Here is a 14,152-nt window from a genome sequence, read left to right on the forward strand (position 1 = left end):
CATAAAATTTCATCTCATGTCTCCAAAATTCTACGAACAACTGTACATAAGCAGTATGTCCACAAACCAATAAACCAGAGCTACTATGTGTTCAACACCAAGCTATGAAGTATTTTTATAACAAGTAAACTCCTTAAGAAACCTAACATGCAAAGTAAATGTTCTTAAGAAGTTAGGAGAAAATAAGTTGCCATGTATATTTTTTTAAATTACCTGTTTCAAGATATGAAGGTAATCGTAACAAAACCCAATAATATTAGATGAGATGTCATCATCTTCATGAATTAGCAGCTGCAACATTAGGGCCACTTTCGCTTCAATAGCTTGCAGGGTGTCTTGAGCACTCTTCATATCTCCACTCTTTACCAGTTTAGTCCAGCTAGTTATCAACGCTTGCCCCATTCCATTGACCAGTTTAGAAAATCTGGCTAGAAAATCCACATCATCTTCCTGTAGGAAGAATAGGGATCTGATTAGAAATAGCAGCAAAGACTCAAAGCTCCAACTCCCCAAAGTGGTATAGATTCATGGGCAATGCTATGCATTGTCTCTATAGGTACATAGTGCCATGTAAGGAAGTAGCATATGTGTCTCCTAAATTGGCACAGTGGTTGCCTGGTTTGTTCTTTCCCTGATGGAATGGGGAGACAAAGATTAAAACAATGCAAAAAATATATATATTCACGACTACTGAGTGTCACATTATTATAACAATTAATTTCCTCTCCCATGTTAGTCTCCCTATCATTTCTACCTCAAAATGAAAAGTGATCTTATTTATACATTCACTCCCCTGAAATCTGTATGATTTTAAGTACACAAGCCCAAGTGATTTATGTGGGAAAAGTTCATACCCAAAAGTAATAAATAGCTGGCAGATCATTTAAAAAAAAAAACACACTATGATGAACTCTTCTCTTCCGAAGATAAACATAGCAGACATGTTTCTGTATTTTCAGAATCAACCCACTTCAAGTAAAATTGCTAGAAGACCTCTGAGAAAGGAATGTGTTTATTGTCACCCTTCATTACAGATATGAACTGTTTTACATATGTATAAAGCCATTCATTCTAAAGCACACTATAAATTACACACTGGATCAGGGTAGAGTAGTAGAGATCCTCTTTAGAGCAAGTGAGAGAAGGTTTGCATATTGGAGTCTTCCCATTCATCCTTGCAGCAGCCTGGAGGCTCTTGCAGCAGTTCCCAAACTGTGGGTTGTGACCCCAAATGGGGTCCCAGGTCCAACAAGCCAGAATCAGCCAGTGAGATGCCATCTACCCCCAAATGTGTCCAAACGTGCTCCACGAACGCCATACCAGAAGGCCACCATTTGATCTACAAAACGGCAGCCTCTGCACAGCATGACCTCGCACATACAGTGCATGTAAGGCCATGTTGTGCAGAGGCCACCATTTTGTAAAATTGCAGTCTCCTGACACAGTGTTTGTGGAACACAGGGGTGACCAACCTGTGCCTCTGGAGCCACATGCGGCTCTTCAGAAGTTAATATGTGGCTCCTTGTATAGGCACTGACTCCGGGACTAGAGCTACAGTAGCCAACTTTCCAATGTGCCGGGGGGTGCTCACTGCTCAATCCCCTGCTCTACCCCAGGCCCTGCCCCCACTCCACCCCTTCCCGCCCCCTCTCCTGAGCCTGCTATGCCCTCACTCCTCCCCCTCACCCCACAGCGCCTCCTGCACACCATGAAACAGCTGCTCAGGAAGCGTGGGGAGAGAGGAGGCACTGATCGGCAGGGCTGCCAGTGGACAGGAGGCACTGGGAGAGGGGGGGAGTGGATGGGGGGCTGCTGATGTATTACTGTGGCTTTTTGGCAATGTACATTGGTAAATTCCGGCTTCTTCTCAGGTTAAGGTTAGCTACTCCTGCTGTAACAGGTCTGGACACACTGGATTTGCAGATACTATTTTGCCATTTGCACCAGCCGGCTGTGCAAGCATCCAGCTGAAAGACTTTAATCCAGAAGATCCTTATCTGCAGGCAGCAGACTTATTAACAGAGTACCCTCTGTGCTTGAGTTGGTAGGTATCTGTGCTAGCCTTTTCCAAGATGGGAATCTGCAGCGGCTTGCAAACTCCTTAATGCAGGGCCCATATCTTCTTTTATGCCACTTTGAGTATCCTGCTGGAACTCAGTAAAGAATCATTAAAAGTCACTTGTCTCTGTGCTACCCTACTATCACCACACAGGGCCTTCCTAAATCCTAGCCTCATTTGTTTAACAGTGAATTCCTCTGATTTGTGATAAGAGGCACAATGGGCTATCTGCTTCAACCTCCAGCAGTAAGTCTAGTGGTACAGTTATGAACAAAAAAAAAAATCAAGAGTGCAAGACACGTGCTTGCAAATATGACAAGGCTTTCTTTGAGTATGGTTTCTCCAGTGTTTGTCAAGAATGAAGAAAGGCCAAAACGGCTGTTATGTCACATAGTGTTAACTAGTGAAAGCAAGAAGCCTAATAAACTTCAATGACACTTGGAAATCCTTCACAAGGAACACATAGGAAAACCAAGGTAGTTTTCCAGTGCTGAAAAGAAGAACTTTTGCATCAATAAGTGCAATTCAAGAGAGCCATGTCCGTCTCTGACCATGCTCAAAAAGGCATCATTTGAGGTGAGTTACCACATCACACAGGCCAAGAAGCCTCACACAATCGGAGAGACTTGGATCTGACAGCTGCAAATGGATATGGTGAAAATGTGTGGAGAAAGTGAGGCAAACAAGCAAAGCCAGATCACTCTTCAACATCTCAGTGAAGCGAAGGATTGAGATGATAGCAGATGATCAGGGAAAACATCTGAAAAAACGCGTTTTTGCTCTTCAGGTTGATGTGAGCACGGAGGGTCATGATGCAGAAAAGCCAAGAAATGTGAAATGCACATGGGAAGGTGCAATTCTCAAAAACATTCTGTTCTAGGCCTCCATCTTCCCAGACATGAGATGGCACACTGAATGCTTGATGTGTTACATGCAAGACAAAAACATTGTATGTGATTGCATGATGTGCTTTTGCACAGACGGAGCTCCATCTATAGCAGGCCACAAAGCAGGTCTGAGTGCACAGGTAAAGAAAGTTGCTCTGTCTAATGTGAATCATGCCATGAGTCCACTCAGAGAACAAAAGGCATCTAAACCTTTGAGTCCAGAGCTAAGTGAAGTTTTGCAGCAGGTCTCGTCTATTGTAAAAGATGAGTTGGCCTCTTCGCATGCCTTTTTGTAAAACTATGTGAAGACATGGGGTCTGATCACAATGTGATGTTCCACACTGAAGCTCATTGGCTCTTGAGAGGAAAAGTACTGGGATGATTTTTTCAACTGAGACCAGCTGCATGCCTATGCAATGGACAACAAAGAATGAATTCACTGAATTTTCTATGTGACCAAAGGAAGATGTGCCTTCTTGCCTTTTTCACAGACACATTTGAGAAACTGAACAAATTGAATACAGGTCTGCAAGGAAAGCTCACATCCTTTACCTTAGTGATCAAAGCAAAGGATTCATGAAAACAATTGTTTTCAGAAGAATCATCTTTTGAAGACAAACTATGAATCCTTTCCACAGCTTTGCAAGTTCATGGCTGACAACAAAATTACTGAGCCTCCCACACTGGTGATGGTTGAGCTGAGCATCTCATCAGATGGAGGAACAGCTTGCATCCAAATTACTTGGATTCCTTGGTCACTAGGTTGCTGTCTGGGGTCACAGAAAACAGTAAGTCTCAAAATAGGGTTATGGAGATAAAAAGTTTGAGAACCCCTGTTCTAGAGTCTAGTGTATGAGGAATAGAAAGCAGGAATGCTCCTTCTGCCTTCAAGAAGCCAGGGAGGAATAATGCGTAGACTTCCGATTTATCAGACACTTACAAACTGGAGCTCAATGACAGCAACCTGAGCAGGAATTGCAGCATCTTCTCCTTTCTCTATAGCTGGGTGAGGGAGGTCGGGTTCTCATCTAAGCATTGGTCTGACAAAAGGGAGCATATCTTTTGCTATTAAGTTTATTTCTCTGGCTATTAAGCCTCTGGTAACATTTTCAAACCCTATGTGAGAGGAAATAGGCACATGTGACATGATCAATTAGAAGAGTACAGAATGGGGGGGTGGGGGGATTGAGGAGGAGGAGAAAAATAAATAAGGGGAGGCAGGGAGATCAATGTTAGAGTCAGAGTTCAAAGCCAGAAGGGATCACTATATCATCCAGTCTGACTTCCCTGTACATCACAGGACAGCAACGCCACCATGCACCCACACATTAAACCCTGCAACTGAAATGAGACTAAAGTATTACAGCCCACAAGAGACTAGACTTATGTGCCACAGGTAGAGAATAGGAGGAACCAAGGTGTACCAGTGCTCAAGGCCCCTACAATGGCAGGGAAGTGATTGAGGTATACTCACATAATTCCAGCAAATGACCTATACCCATATGCTGCAGAAAAAGGCAACCCCCCCCCTTAATAGTCACTTCCCAATCCCCACATGACCAGTTAGACCCTGAGCATGTGAGCAAGAACCAGCCAGTCAAGCACCTGAGAGAATGCTTGGTGCCTGTAAGCACATAGGCAGGTATGGCTCTCCTTCGCAGTCGGTCTCTGAGGGAGGCCATGCCCCTTTGCAGACATGCTCCTGAAACAACAAAGTAAAGGGGAGAAGTCCAACCCTTAGGCAAGATAGAGCCACAAATAGTTCAGGGGCCCAGGCCCTCAGGCAGTGTGGGGCACCAAACAAAGAGCCTAAGGTGCCGGCAGGGGTTGAACGCCAGCAAATAGTCTACAGTCCTAGCGGGTCTCTTGGCCTGAGGTGGGGAAGCTGCCAGCCCAAAGGTGGGGTAGCAGAGGGTAGGGGGACGCAGACCCACCCGACTCCGCCACATCGCAGCCCAGGGCCCTAACAGTGGCAGAGTGGTCTTCCACTGGGTCAGCGGGGATTCGCCCACAACATGCTGCCCTAGACGGCTGCCCCTGGGCCACTTCCTCCCATCAGGGTGTACCTGAACCCCGGATCATCCTCCATCTCCCCGGGGTATACTGCCAGTGCAATCTAAGCAGCTCCTCAGCATTGGGCGTGCCTGGCAGTTCGGGTATCTGGGATGTGTCCTCGGCACAGCAGAAGTCTTGCACAGGTTCCAGCTCTCCCTTGGTGGCTCCTGCTTATCTGAGCTGCAGGGCCCACCTCTTGCACTTCCTGTTCCTGGTACCACCCTTCCGCTTCTAGCCTAGGTCTTCCTGATTCTGCCCACCAGAGGGCATCTGGCACTCACCCCCCACAATCTCCCATCTCTAGCCATGGCCATACTCAATGCTTCAGAGGAAGATGGTAAAAAACCCTCCCAGAATACACTGAAGCAAAAATATCCCTTCTGGACCCCTGCTGGAAACCCCAAGGCATGAGCTTTAGGAACATAACACAAACCAGAAGTGAGCCCCAGGGCTGTTGAGCCCTGTCCCCTACCATCACAAACAACCCCAACAAGACTATACTCAAATTTGTCCAGCTCTCTCCTAAAAATTGTTTGCCCCCACAACTCCTCTTGGGAAACTGGTCCAGAACCTCACCCCTCTGATGGTTAGAAACCTTCCAGTTTCCAGCCTGAATTTGTTTATGGCCAGTTGATATTAATTTGTTTTTGTCCTTACCTTAAATAGCTCTTCACCCTCCCTGGAACTTACCCCCTAATGTATTTCGAGAGATCAGCCATATCCCTCTCAGCCTTCTTTTTGTTAGGCTAAAGAAGCCAAACTCATCGAGTCCCCTCAGAAGATAGGCCCTCTTTTCCCCTCATCATCAAATCTAATTTATGTAGCTGTGTGACTTACTCATCTCCAAAATATCAATTTACTAACCTGATCAATACTGAAGAGACCAGCAGACTGTAACACTTGACACAAAGATTCTACCAGTTTTGTTTTATCAATTGGATCCATTCCCTTATTTACAATTTCAAACAAACAGTCACATGCTTCCTCCCGGAGAACTTCTACAGACATGTGACTTAGCAGCATATTTATAAACCTAGAAAGGTGAAAACAAGTTAATATATAGACACACTACTTCACCACATGCGTATGCGAAATCATATAATTTGCATGTTTTCTTACTTACAATGTGGTTTCACTTTAAATTAATTTAAAAGCCTATATAGTGCATGTGGTTTGTAGATCTAGACAATAATGTGTGTCATTTACAGACATAGTAGTCAGACCCATCTAACACTATGGCTTACGTTGCTCTGTGCAATCTCTCTCCACTGCTGAGAAATCAGCAAGTATTAAAGTTACTTACTACAAGTTTGGGTGGCACTATTTTTTGTATTTCTAGAACAGATTTTTGACATAGGTTATTGTAAGAATCATGTTACCATGCTGGTGACAGGACTGCATACAAAAATACTATCAGAAAGGCTAAGATTTCTAATGAAAAAAAAAAACCACACCTTACCTTTCATTGGCTATCAGGCTCAAATCTATCCAGGAGACATAAGCTCCAACTACTTCAAGGCACTGGCATGTCAACTCTGCATTAGTATATTGATAATTTTGTAAGATTTGGTACCACGACTCCACAAGGCTTGGAATGCACTGTTCTCTCATGGTGTCTTTTAATAAGGTATTTCTACGAGCCTCCTATAAATACAGCAAAAGCACATGTTCATCTTTTTATAGATTAGTGGCTTTTGCACATTCACTATCAAATGGAGACACTTGGAACAGTTCATGTCCTTGAAAAATGCAAATATTCATAATCCACATTTATGTTTTCCTTATTTTGTTTCCTACTGCTTATTAACTGTAAAAGCTTATTCAAAAGTTGGGGCAAAACTGCACCTACTTTTCCTGTCTGCTTGCAAAACCAATACATTGTGTTTTATTTCCTTTCCCCTTCCTTCCATACAATAATTCAAAAAACAATTTCCAGTCAGCAATTTCGTTTTCTGAAAAGACACTTATAAATGCCAAAAAGGGAAGTAGAAAGACTTCCAAATCCTTTTTTAAAAAACATATGAAGACTTATAAGTGATACCTCATCAGAAACTGGAACATTTTAAAAATTAACCAATTTAAAAATCATTAAGTGGACAACAGTCCATCAGATTTCCCACACGACAAGCAAAATGCTGCTGTTACAGGGTCACAAATATTACAGAGTTTGTTTAAATTCAAACACATTGTTTTAAGAACTCATGAAAAAAAGGTTTTTATAAAGTTTTATATACACAACTGTTGAATGTAAACTACCCTGTAATTCTTTTAAGGCAGAATCCTCCTGGTGAAGAACAGAATCCCTTTTGCTGCAAAGAAGATGAACAGTCCTTAAGCCCCAAACAATATTAATACTATACAACATAGAAAACGACATAACTTGCCTCTGATGTATGAACTACATCCCGGTCTACCAGCTCAGCATCAACAGCCATAAGGATTCTGAGGTACAGATCTACTCCTTGAGGGTTAAGGTCTACTACAGACAGAATATCAAAAAAAAACTTGGGCCATTTTGTGAGATATTCAGTGACAAACAGCAATGCAAAGACTTGTGCTGCTTTGTTGCGAATAAAAGTCTTCTCTGGTTGGGGATTCAGCATCTGGGAGAAATAGAATATTTTCTTTATATTTCTTTTATACATTAAAAGAGAATAACTGACTGATTTGGTTGTCCCCTGTACGTAACCAATGCAAACACTATCTCCCATTATATTTTAAAGATTTTAAAGATTATTTTAAATATTATTAATGCTTTTGAAAAAGATTCAGTTTCAAGACAATTTAGGTGACAATATTCTTCCTATATGATATGGACAAAGGTGCTCTGTGCAGTCAAGAAAAGGAAATCATGTAATTTTTAGCAGCAAAGACTAATGGCTATCTTGATGGTTTGTTAAAAAAAAGCTTTACAAATACAAAAAACACTTGGTTCTCAGCTTTTGCTTTGTCACCCCAATTGGCTGCTGTTTTTGAAGGTGATGAGAAGCTGCTCCCACTTCTCCTTTATTCAGAGAATGAACTAGGCAGGCACCCAATTCCCCCATCCTTCTGTTACTATACATTTTTCTCCTCATCTCCCTTCACAAGCTCCTTACTCACGTAGTTTCCCTTTGCAGAAGGCTGCTAACAACTAACTAGGTACACTGACCCATATTAGCAGACTTCAAGAAAGCTACTAGCATGCTACTGGATGCCACTGACTAGCATTTCACTTGCTATAACTAATTTGAGAGAGTGCAAGAGGTGAGCAAAATGAACACTAACTAATAAATGTGTATCAACTGCTTTAAGGTGGAACTATGCCCAGTCTACAATGAAGAGAAGGTAGAATCAGAAAGGTGGAATATCTCCTCAAAAGAGGAAAGACGAGTGATCCTGCCATTTACACCACAAGCCTAACTTCAATCTCTAATAAAATAATAAGAGTCTAATACACCATGATGCAACTGCACCTTCTTTCAGGAGTTCAGTGAAGAGCAGCAAAAGTGGAGAGATTTAATTAGAAGTTTAAATATTTAGAGTTTGACTAAGTGATGACTAAGATGGGTTCTATGTAGGCATTTATATCCTGCCTATCACTGTGGTATTGGATAACAGTTTACAAAAAGTTATGTGTATCAAGAAGGGACAGAGAATTTAGTGCAGAACCAAAGGGACATAATTGGGAGTGCAGTTAAGGAAACATTCAAAAGACTTCTTGGCAGTGATCTATTTGACCATGGCAGAGTATCCCCAGGAAAATTCTGGAAATTGTCTTGCTTGACATTTAAAGCTATACTGCACAAACTACTACTCAATATACCAGAGACGTATCGTGCATTGTCAAACAGATGGACTAAGTAATCTTTTTTGTCTCTAAGATATATGATTTTTCCCCCACCCTCCCAGTACCCAGAAATTAGGGCTGATGGACAGGAGTCTCCAAAAGAGGAAGAAGGGTGCTCCCAACTTCAGGCAATGAGAGAAGAGGAGAAGTTGAGTTATATCCCTAAAAAGGAAATCTTTAATCACAGAATATCAGGATTGGAAGGGACCTCAGGAGGTCATCTAGTCCAATCTCCTGCTCAAAGCAGGACAAGTCCCCAACTAAATCATCCCAGCCAGGGCTGTGTCAAGCCTGACCTTAAAAACCACTAATGAAGGAGATTCCACCACCTCCCTAGGTAACCCATTCCAGTGCTTCACCATCCTCCTGGTGAAAAAGTTTTTCCTAATATACAACCTAAACCTCCCCCACTGCAACTTGAGACCATTACTCCTTGCTCTGTCATCTGCTATCACTGAGAACAGTCTAGATCCATCCTCTTTGGAACCCCCTTTCAGGTAGTTGAAAGCAGCTATCAAATCCCCCCCTCATTCTTCTCTTCTGCAGACTAAATAATCCTAGTTCTCTCAACCTCTCCTCACAAGTCATGTGCTCCAGCCCCCTAATCATTTTTGTTGCCCTCCGCTGGACTCTTTCCAATTTTTCCACCTCCTTCTTGTAGTGTGGGGCCCAAAACTGGACACAGTACTCCAGATGAGGCCTCACCAATGTCGAATAGAGGGGAATGATCACATCCCTCATTCTGCTGGCAATGCCCCTACTTATTCAGCCCAAAATGTCATTAGCCTTCTTGGCAACAAGGGCACACTGACTCATATCCAGCTTCTCGTCCACTGTCACCCCTAGATCTTTTTCTGCAGAACTGCTGCCTAGTCATTCGGTCCCTAGTCTGTAGCAGTGCATAGGATTCTTCCGTCCTAAGTGCAGGACTCTGCACTTGTTGAACCTCATCAGGTTTCTTTTGGCCCAATCCTCTAAATTTGTCTAGGTCCCTCTGTATCCTATCCCTACACTCCAGCGTATTACCACTCCTCCCAGTTTAGTGTTATCTGCAAACTTGCTGAGGGTGCAATCCACACCATCCTCTAGATCATTAATGAAGATACTGAACAAAACCGGCCCCAGGACTGACCCTTGGGGCACTCTGATACTGGCTGCCAACTAGACATGGAGCCATTGATCACTGCCCATTGAGCCAGACGATCTAGCCAGCTTTCTATCCACCTTATAGTCCATTCATCCAGCCCATACTTCTTTAACTTGCTGGCAAGAATACCATGGGAGACCGTATCAAAAGCTTTGCTAGAGTCAAGGAATAACACATCTACTGCTTTCCCCTCATCCACAGAGCCAGTTATCTCCTCATAGACGGCAACTAGGTTAGTCAGGCATGACTTGCCCTTGGTGAAACCATGCTGACTGTTCCTGATCACCTTCCTCTCCTCCAAGTGCTTCAGAATTGAATCCCTGAGGACCGGCTCCATGATTTTTCCAGGGACTGAGGTGAGGCTGACTGGCCTGTAGTTCCCTGGATCCTTCTCCTTCCCCCCCCCCCCTTTTTTTTTTTTTTAAAAGATGGGCACTACATTAGTCTTTTTCAAGTCATCCGGGATCTCCTCTGATCACCATGAGTTTTCAAAGATAATGGCCAATGGCTTTGCAATCACATCTGCCAACTCCTTTAGCACCCTCGGATACAGTGCATCCGGTCCCATGGACTTGTGCTCATTCAGCTTTTCTAAATAGTCCCAAACCACTTCTTTCTCCACAGAGGGCTGGTCACCTCCTCCCCATGCTGTGCTACCCAGTGCAGTAGTCTAGGAGCTGACCTTGTTCGTGAAGACGGAGGCAAAAAAAGCATTGAGTACTTTGGCTTTTTCCATATCCTCTGTCACTAGGTTGCCTCCCTCATTCAGTAAGGGGCCCACATTTTCCTTGACTTTCTTCTTGTTGCTAACATACCTGAAGAAACCCTTCTTGTTACTCTTAACATCTCTTGCTAGCTGCAACTCCAAGTGTGATTTGGCCTTCCTGATTTCACTCCTGCATGCCTGAGCAATATTTTTATACTCCTCCCTGGTCATTTGTCCAATCCTCCACTTCTTGTAAACTGCTTTTTTGTATTTAAGATCAGCAAGGATTTCACTGTTAAGCCTAGCTTGTCGCCTGCCATATTTACTGTTCTTTCTACACATCGGGATGGTTTGTTACTGCAACCTCAATAAGGATTCTTTAAAATACAGCCAGCTCTCCTGGACTCCTCCCCCACTCATTTTATTCTCCCAGGGGATCCTGCCCATCAGTTCCCTGAGAGAGTCAAAGTCTGCTTTTCTGAAGTCCAGGGTTCGTATTCTGCTGCTCTCCTTTCTTGAGTCACGATCCTGAACTCCTGCCTCCCAGGTTCCCATCCATTTTTGCTTCCCCTACTAATTCTTCCCTGTTTGTGAGCAGCAGGTCAAGAAGAGCTCTGCCCCTAGTTGGTTCCTCCAGCACTTGCACCAGGAAATTGTCCCCTACACTTTCCAAAAACTTCCTGGATTGTCTGTGCACCGCTGTATTGTTCTCCCAAAAGAATGCTCCAAAAGAATTGGCACAATTGAGTTCTTAATTGAGGTGTAGGATAGGAATAAAGGCAGAGATGATAAGATTTAAACATTATTTTAAGCACATTTAATTACAAACTTGTTTTCAACACAAATGTTTTTAAAAAATGTAAAACCTTAAGAATTATAATGTCCATCATATGTCTGAATACGTTTTTCCATCAGGTAGCTTAACTTTTTCAGGGGTACATAGGAAGCAAGCTTTAAACCTTTAACCTGGTACCAGTTAGTAACCCCGAATAAGCCAGCTGTGTATTATTAATTGTTGTAAAAGAAAAAACATTTACCTGAGCTTGTAGCCACGTTACGAGTGTTTCCCTGATTAGCTGCTGTTGGACTTCAGTAAGTTCAGAATATCTGAAACAAAATCATTCAAAAATCAAAATCAAAATGATCCTATATTTTATTAGTTTGCTTACTTCTGGTTCCACAGATTAAAAAGGCAAAAGCTAAATTACTTAGACATCTGTATTGCCTTCATACGCAGACTGTTCTGTGCAATCTATATAAAATCTTACCACAGAAGGAATTCTCTCAACTGTTTGCATATTAGAGTTCTAAGTCAAAGTTTAAAATACTTTTTAGTAACTTATTTAATGAAAGCCATTCCGCACCATATGAGAATAATTTTACTTGTTTGTGTCAGATTGTGTAGTAGAAAAACTATGGCAATTACACTTCCTCCCAGTCTAATATTACCTTTAAGACGCATAAGAAAAAAAGAAGGGGACTGTCTATGCTGACTAGGATTACTATTTTTAATTAAGTTTAAAATTAAAATTAAATTGCATTAGACATTAAAAATTAATTCATTGTCTTAATTGTGGTTATTCATTAACTGTGAGCAGTTATTACAATATTGTATTTACATCAAAGCCATTAGTTATCCCATTTGACATTATACTGAAGGACCGAAGGGTAGTTTCAACTACCACTGTCATTGCTCTCTTGTTACTAAATTCAGTTTTGTCCTGATTAATTCCATATCTTAAAGCAAGTTTTATACAGATCATTACTTTAAAGTTGCAGTATTACAACCAGGCAAGATTCAACCTTTAAAAACTGAGTAACAATCTCCCATAATACAATTTATTAGAGTGGACTTGCTGGCCACTTCCTAAGCTCCTGCTGCCAAGTTTTGTAGAGAGACTCATCATTATGGGCAGCACATGTAGCAACGTCTATAGTTAAGGTTGTCTGGCCATTAGAAAACTGTTTTCAGTTGCTTATAACCTTGCCAAACTTTAATTGTCGGGCTGAAGTTTTCCATCCCGGGTGTCCACTTTAGGCTGATTTTTTAGAAAGTTTCAGCAAAAATGGTTCAGCTGTTTCTAGGGACAATAGTAATGGAAAATGTTATTTTTGCCCATGTTAATGAGTTGTTTGTAATGATTTCTTTTAAAGAAGCTATAGGGCCCTCATCCTTTCAAACGGATACTTGAAATTTGTCAGGGAGGTTACCCTGGTGTCAGGATGTGCCTTTTTCTGTTTCTGCAGGAAAAAAGCTTGAATTTGTCCGAGATATAAGAGTTTGAAAAATCGTTGTTTGCATATACTCACTAAATACCCATTAGAGTTTGGTTGCTAAGGTCTCCCAAAGTTCTGTCTGTACTGAGCATGCTCAAACGCCCTGCAGCTCCTACATGTGACTGGACTGCTCATATGCCATCCCCATATAAATGACCAAGCATGCTCCATCCTGTGGCTGCAAAGTGTTGAGCAGGACATTCCCTGCAAGTGCTGCTCCAGGCCACTATAGCACCAAACACCATAACAACAGGGAGACAGTCTTACTTGTGTTCTCAATATTCCCACTGCTGGTGCCCACACAGCAAAAGAGAAAGACACAGCCTGACTTCAAATGCAGAGAGTGAGCAATGGAGAGAGAAGCAAATGAGCACAAGGACTTGGGGAGCGGATATTGCAGGACCAGAAGGTAGAAAGAATGAAGACAACAGTCAGTGGGATACAGACACCTGGATGGGCAGCAGATAAGGAGAGGGACAGAGACAGGGGAGTTTACTAGAGAAGTGTCATTCTCTCCTTTCCCCCGCACCAAAACCTGGAATTGAACCCAGGAATTCTGAGTCTTTACATTCCTCTGTTGATATCCAATAGCTGTAAAACCCACTGGCAAAGTGTCTCATCTTCCTTTAGTGCTTGATCCACATACTGAGAATAACACAGCTACCAGTTACTCGGTTAGTTCAAGTGGTAGAGGTCTATGCTGTGGCTCTCAAGGTCCAAACCCTGCTGGCAACCCAAACTGAGGGATCAGTATGGTTCTATGAGATGGAACTTGGTTTTTCCAGGGTGTTTTTTTTTTTAAATTAGTTTTTTTTAATGTAATTTCCTATGTTAAAAGAAAAACAGTCAAAAGCAAGTTTTCCACAGTACGCCTGCCTCATACAACCAGGGTGGTGTACTGAATGAGGCTTTTGTCTGTAGTCCCCCAGCTCATTTGTTGCAGAAACCAGGAGGCATGTTGTGGAGGAGACAGGGGATTGCAGTAAAAGAGTTTCAGAAAAAAGGCAAATGAATGCTAATCTGAACAACTGTATTCTATGCCTACCTCTGCCAGAGTTCCTATGTGATGTCAGGCAAGTCATTCAAATGAAGATTTTCAGAGTTGGTCACTAACTTTGTGTTCCTCATTTTCTGGGTGCACAAATTTGCATAAGTGCTGAGTGCTCACAACTGTAACTGAAGTCAACTGGAG

At 42.4% G+C, this 14,152-nt stretch overlaps 1 protein-coding gene across 3 annotated transcripts in view; it reads right to left on the minus strand.

The window, feature by feature from the left end:
- The window catches only part of XPOT (exportin for tRNA), a 68,671-nt gene that overhangs the window by 27,756 nt on the left and 26,763 nt on the right, over positions 1-14,152 (minus strand). For all 3 annotated transcript variants that reach the window (XM_039502367.1, XM_039502384.1, XM_039502375.1), the window contains exons 5-9: positions 11,721-11,790; positions 7,386-7,604; positions 6,461-6,645; positions 5,866-6,034; positions 214-450 (exon numbers count right to left, since the gene is read on the minus strand). In XM_039502367.1, coding sequence (XP_039358301.1) covers positions 214-450; positions 5,866-6,034; positions 6,461-6,645; positions 7,386-7,604; positions 11,721-11,790 — 880 coding nt within the window. The remainder of the gene's footprint in view (positions 1-213; positions 451-5,865; positions 6,035-6,460; positions 6,646-7,385; positions 7,605-11,720; positions 11,791-14,152) is intronic.

Source organism: Mauremys reevesii, linkage group 1 (genome assembly GCF_016161935.1).
Source record: "Mauremys reevesii isolate NIE-2019 linkage group 1, ASM1616193v1, whole genome shotgun sequence".
In the NCBI taxonomy this organism is placed as follows: Eukaryota; Metazoa; Chordata; order Testudines; family Geoemydidae; genus Mauremys; species Mauremys reevesii.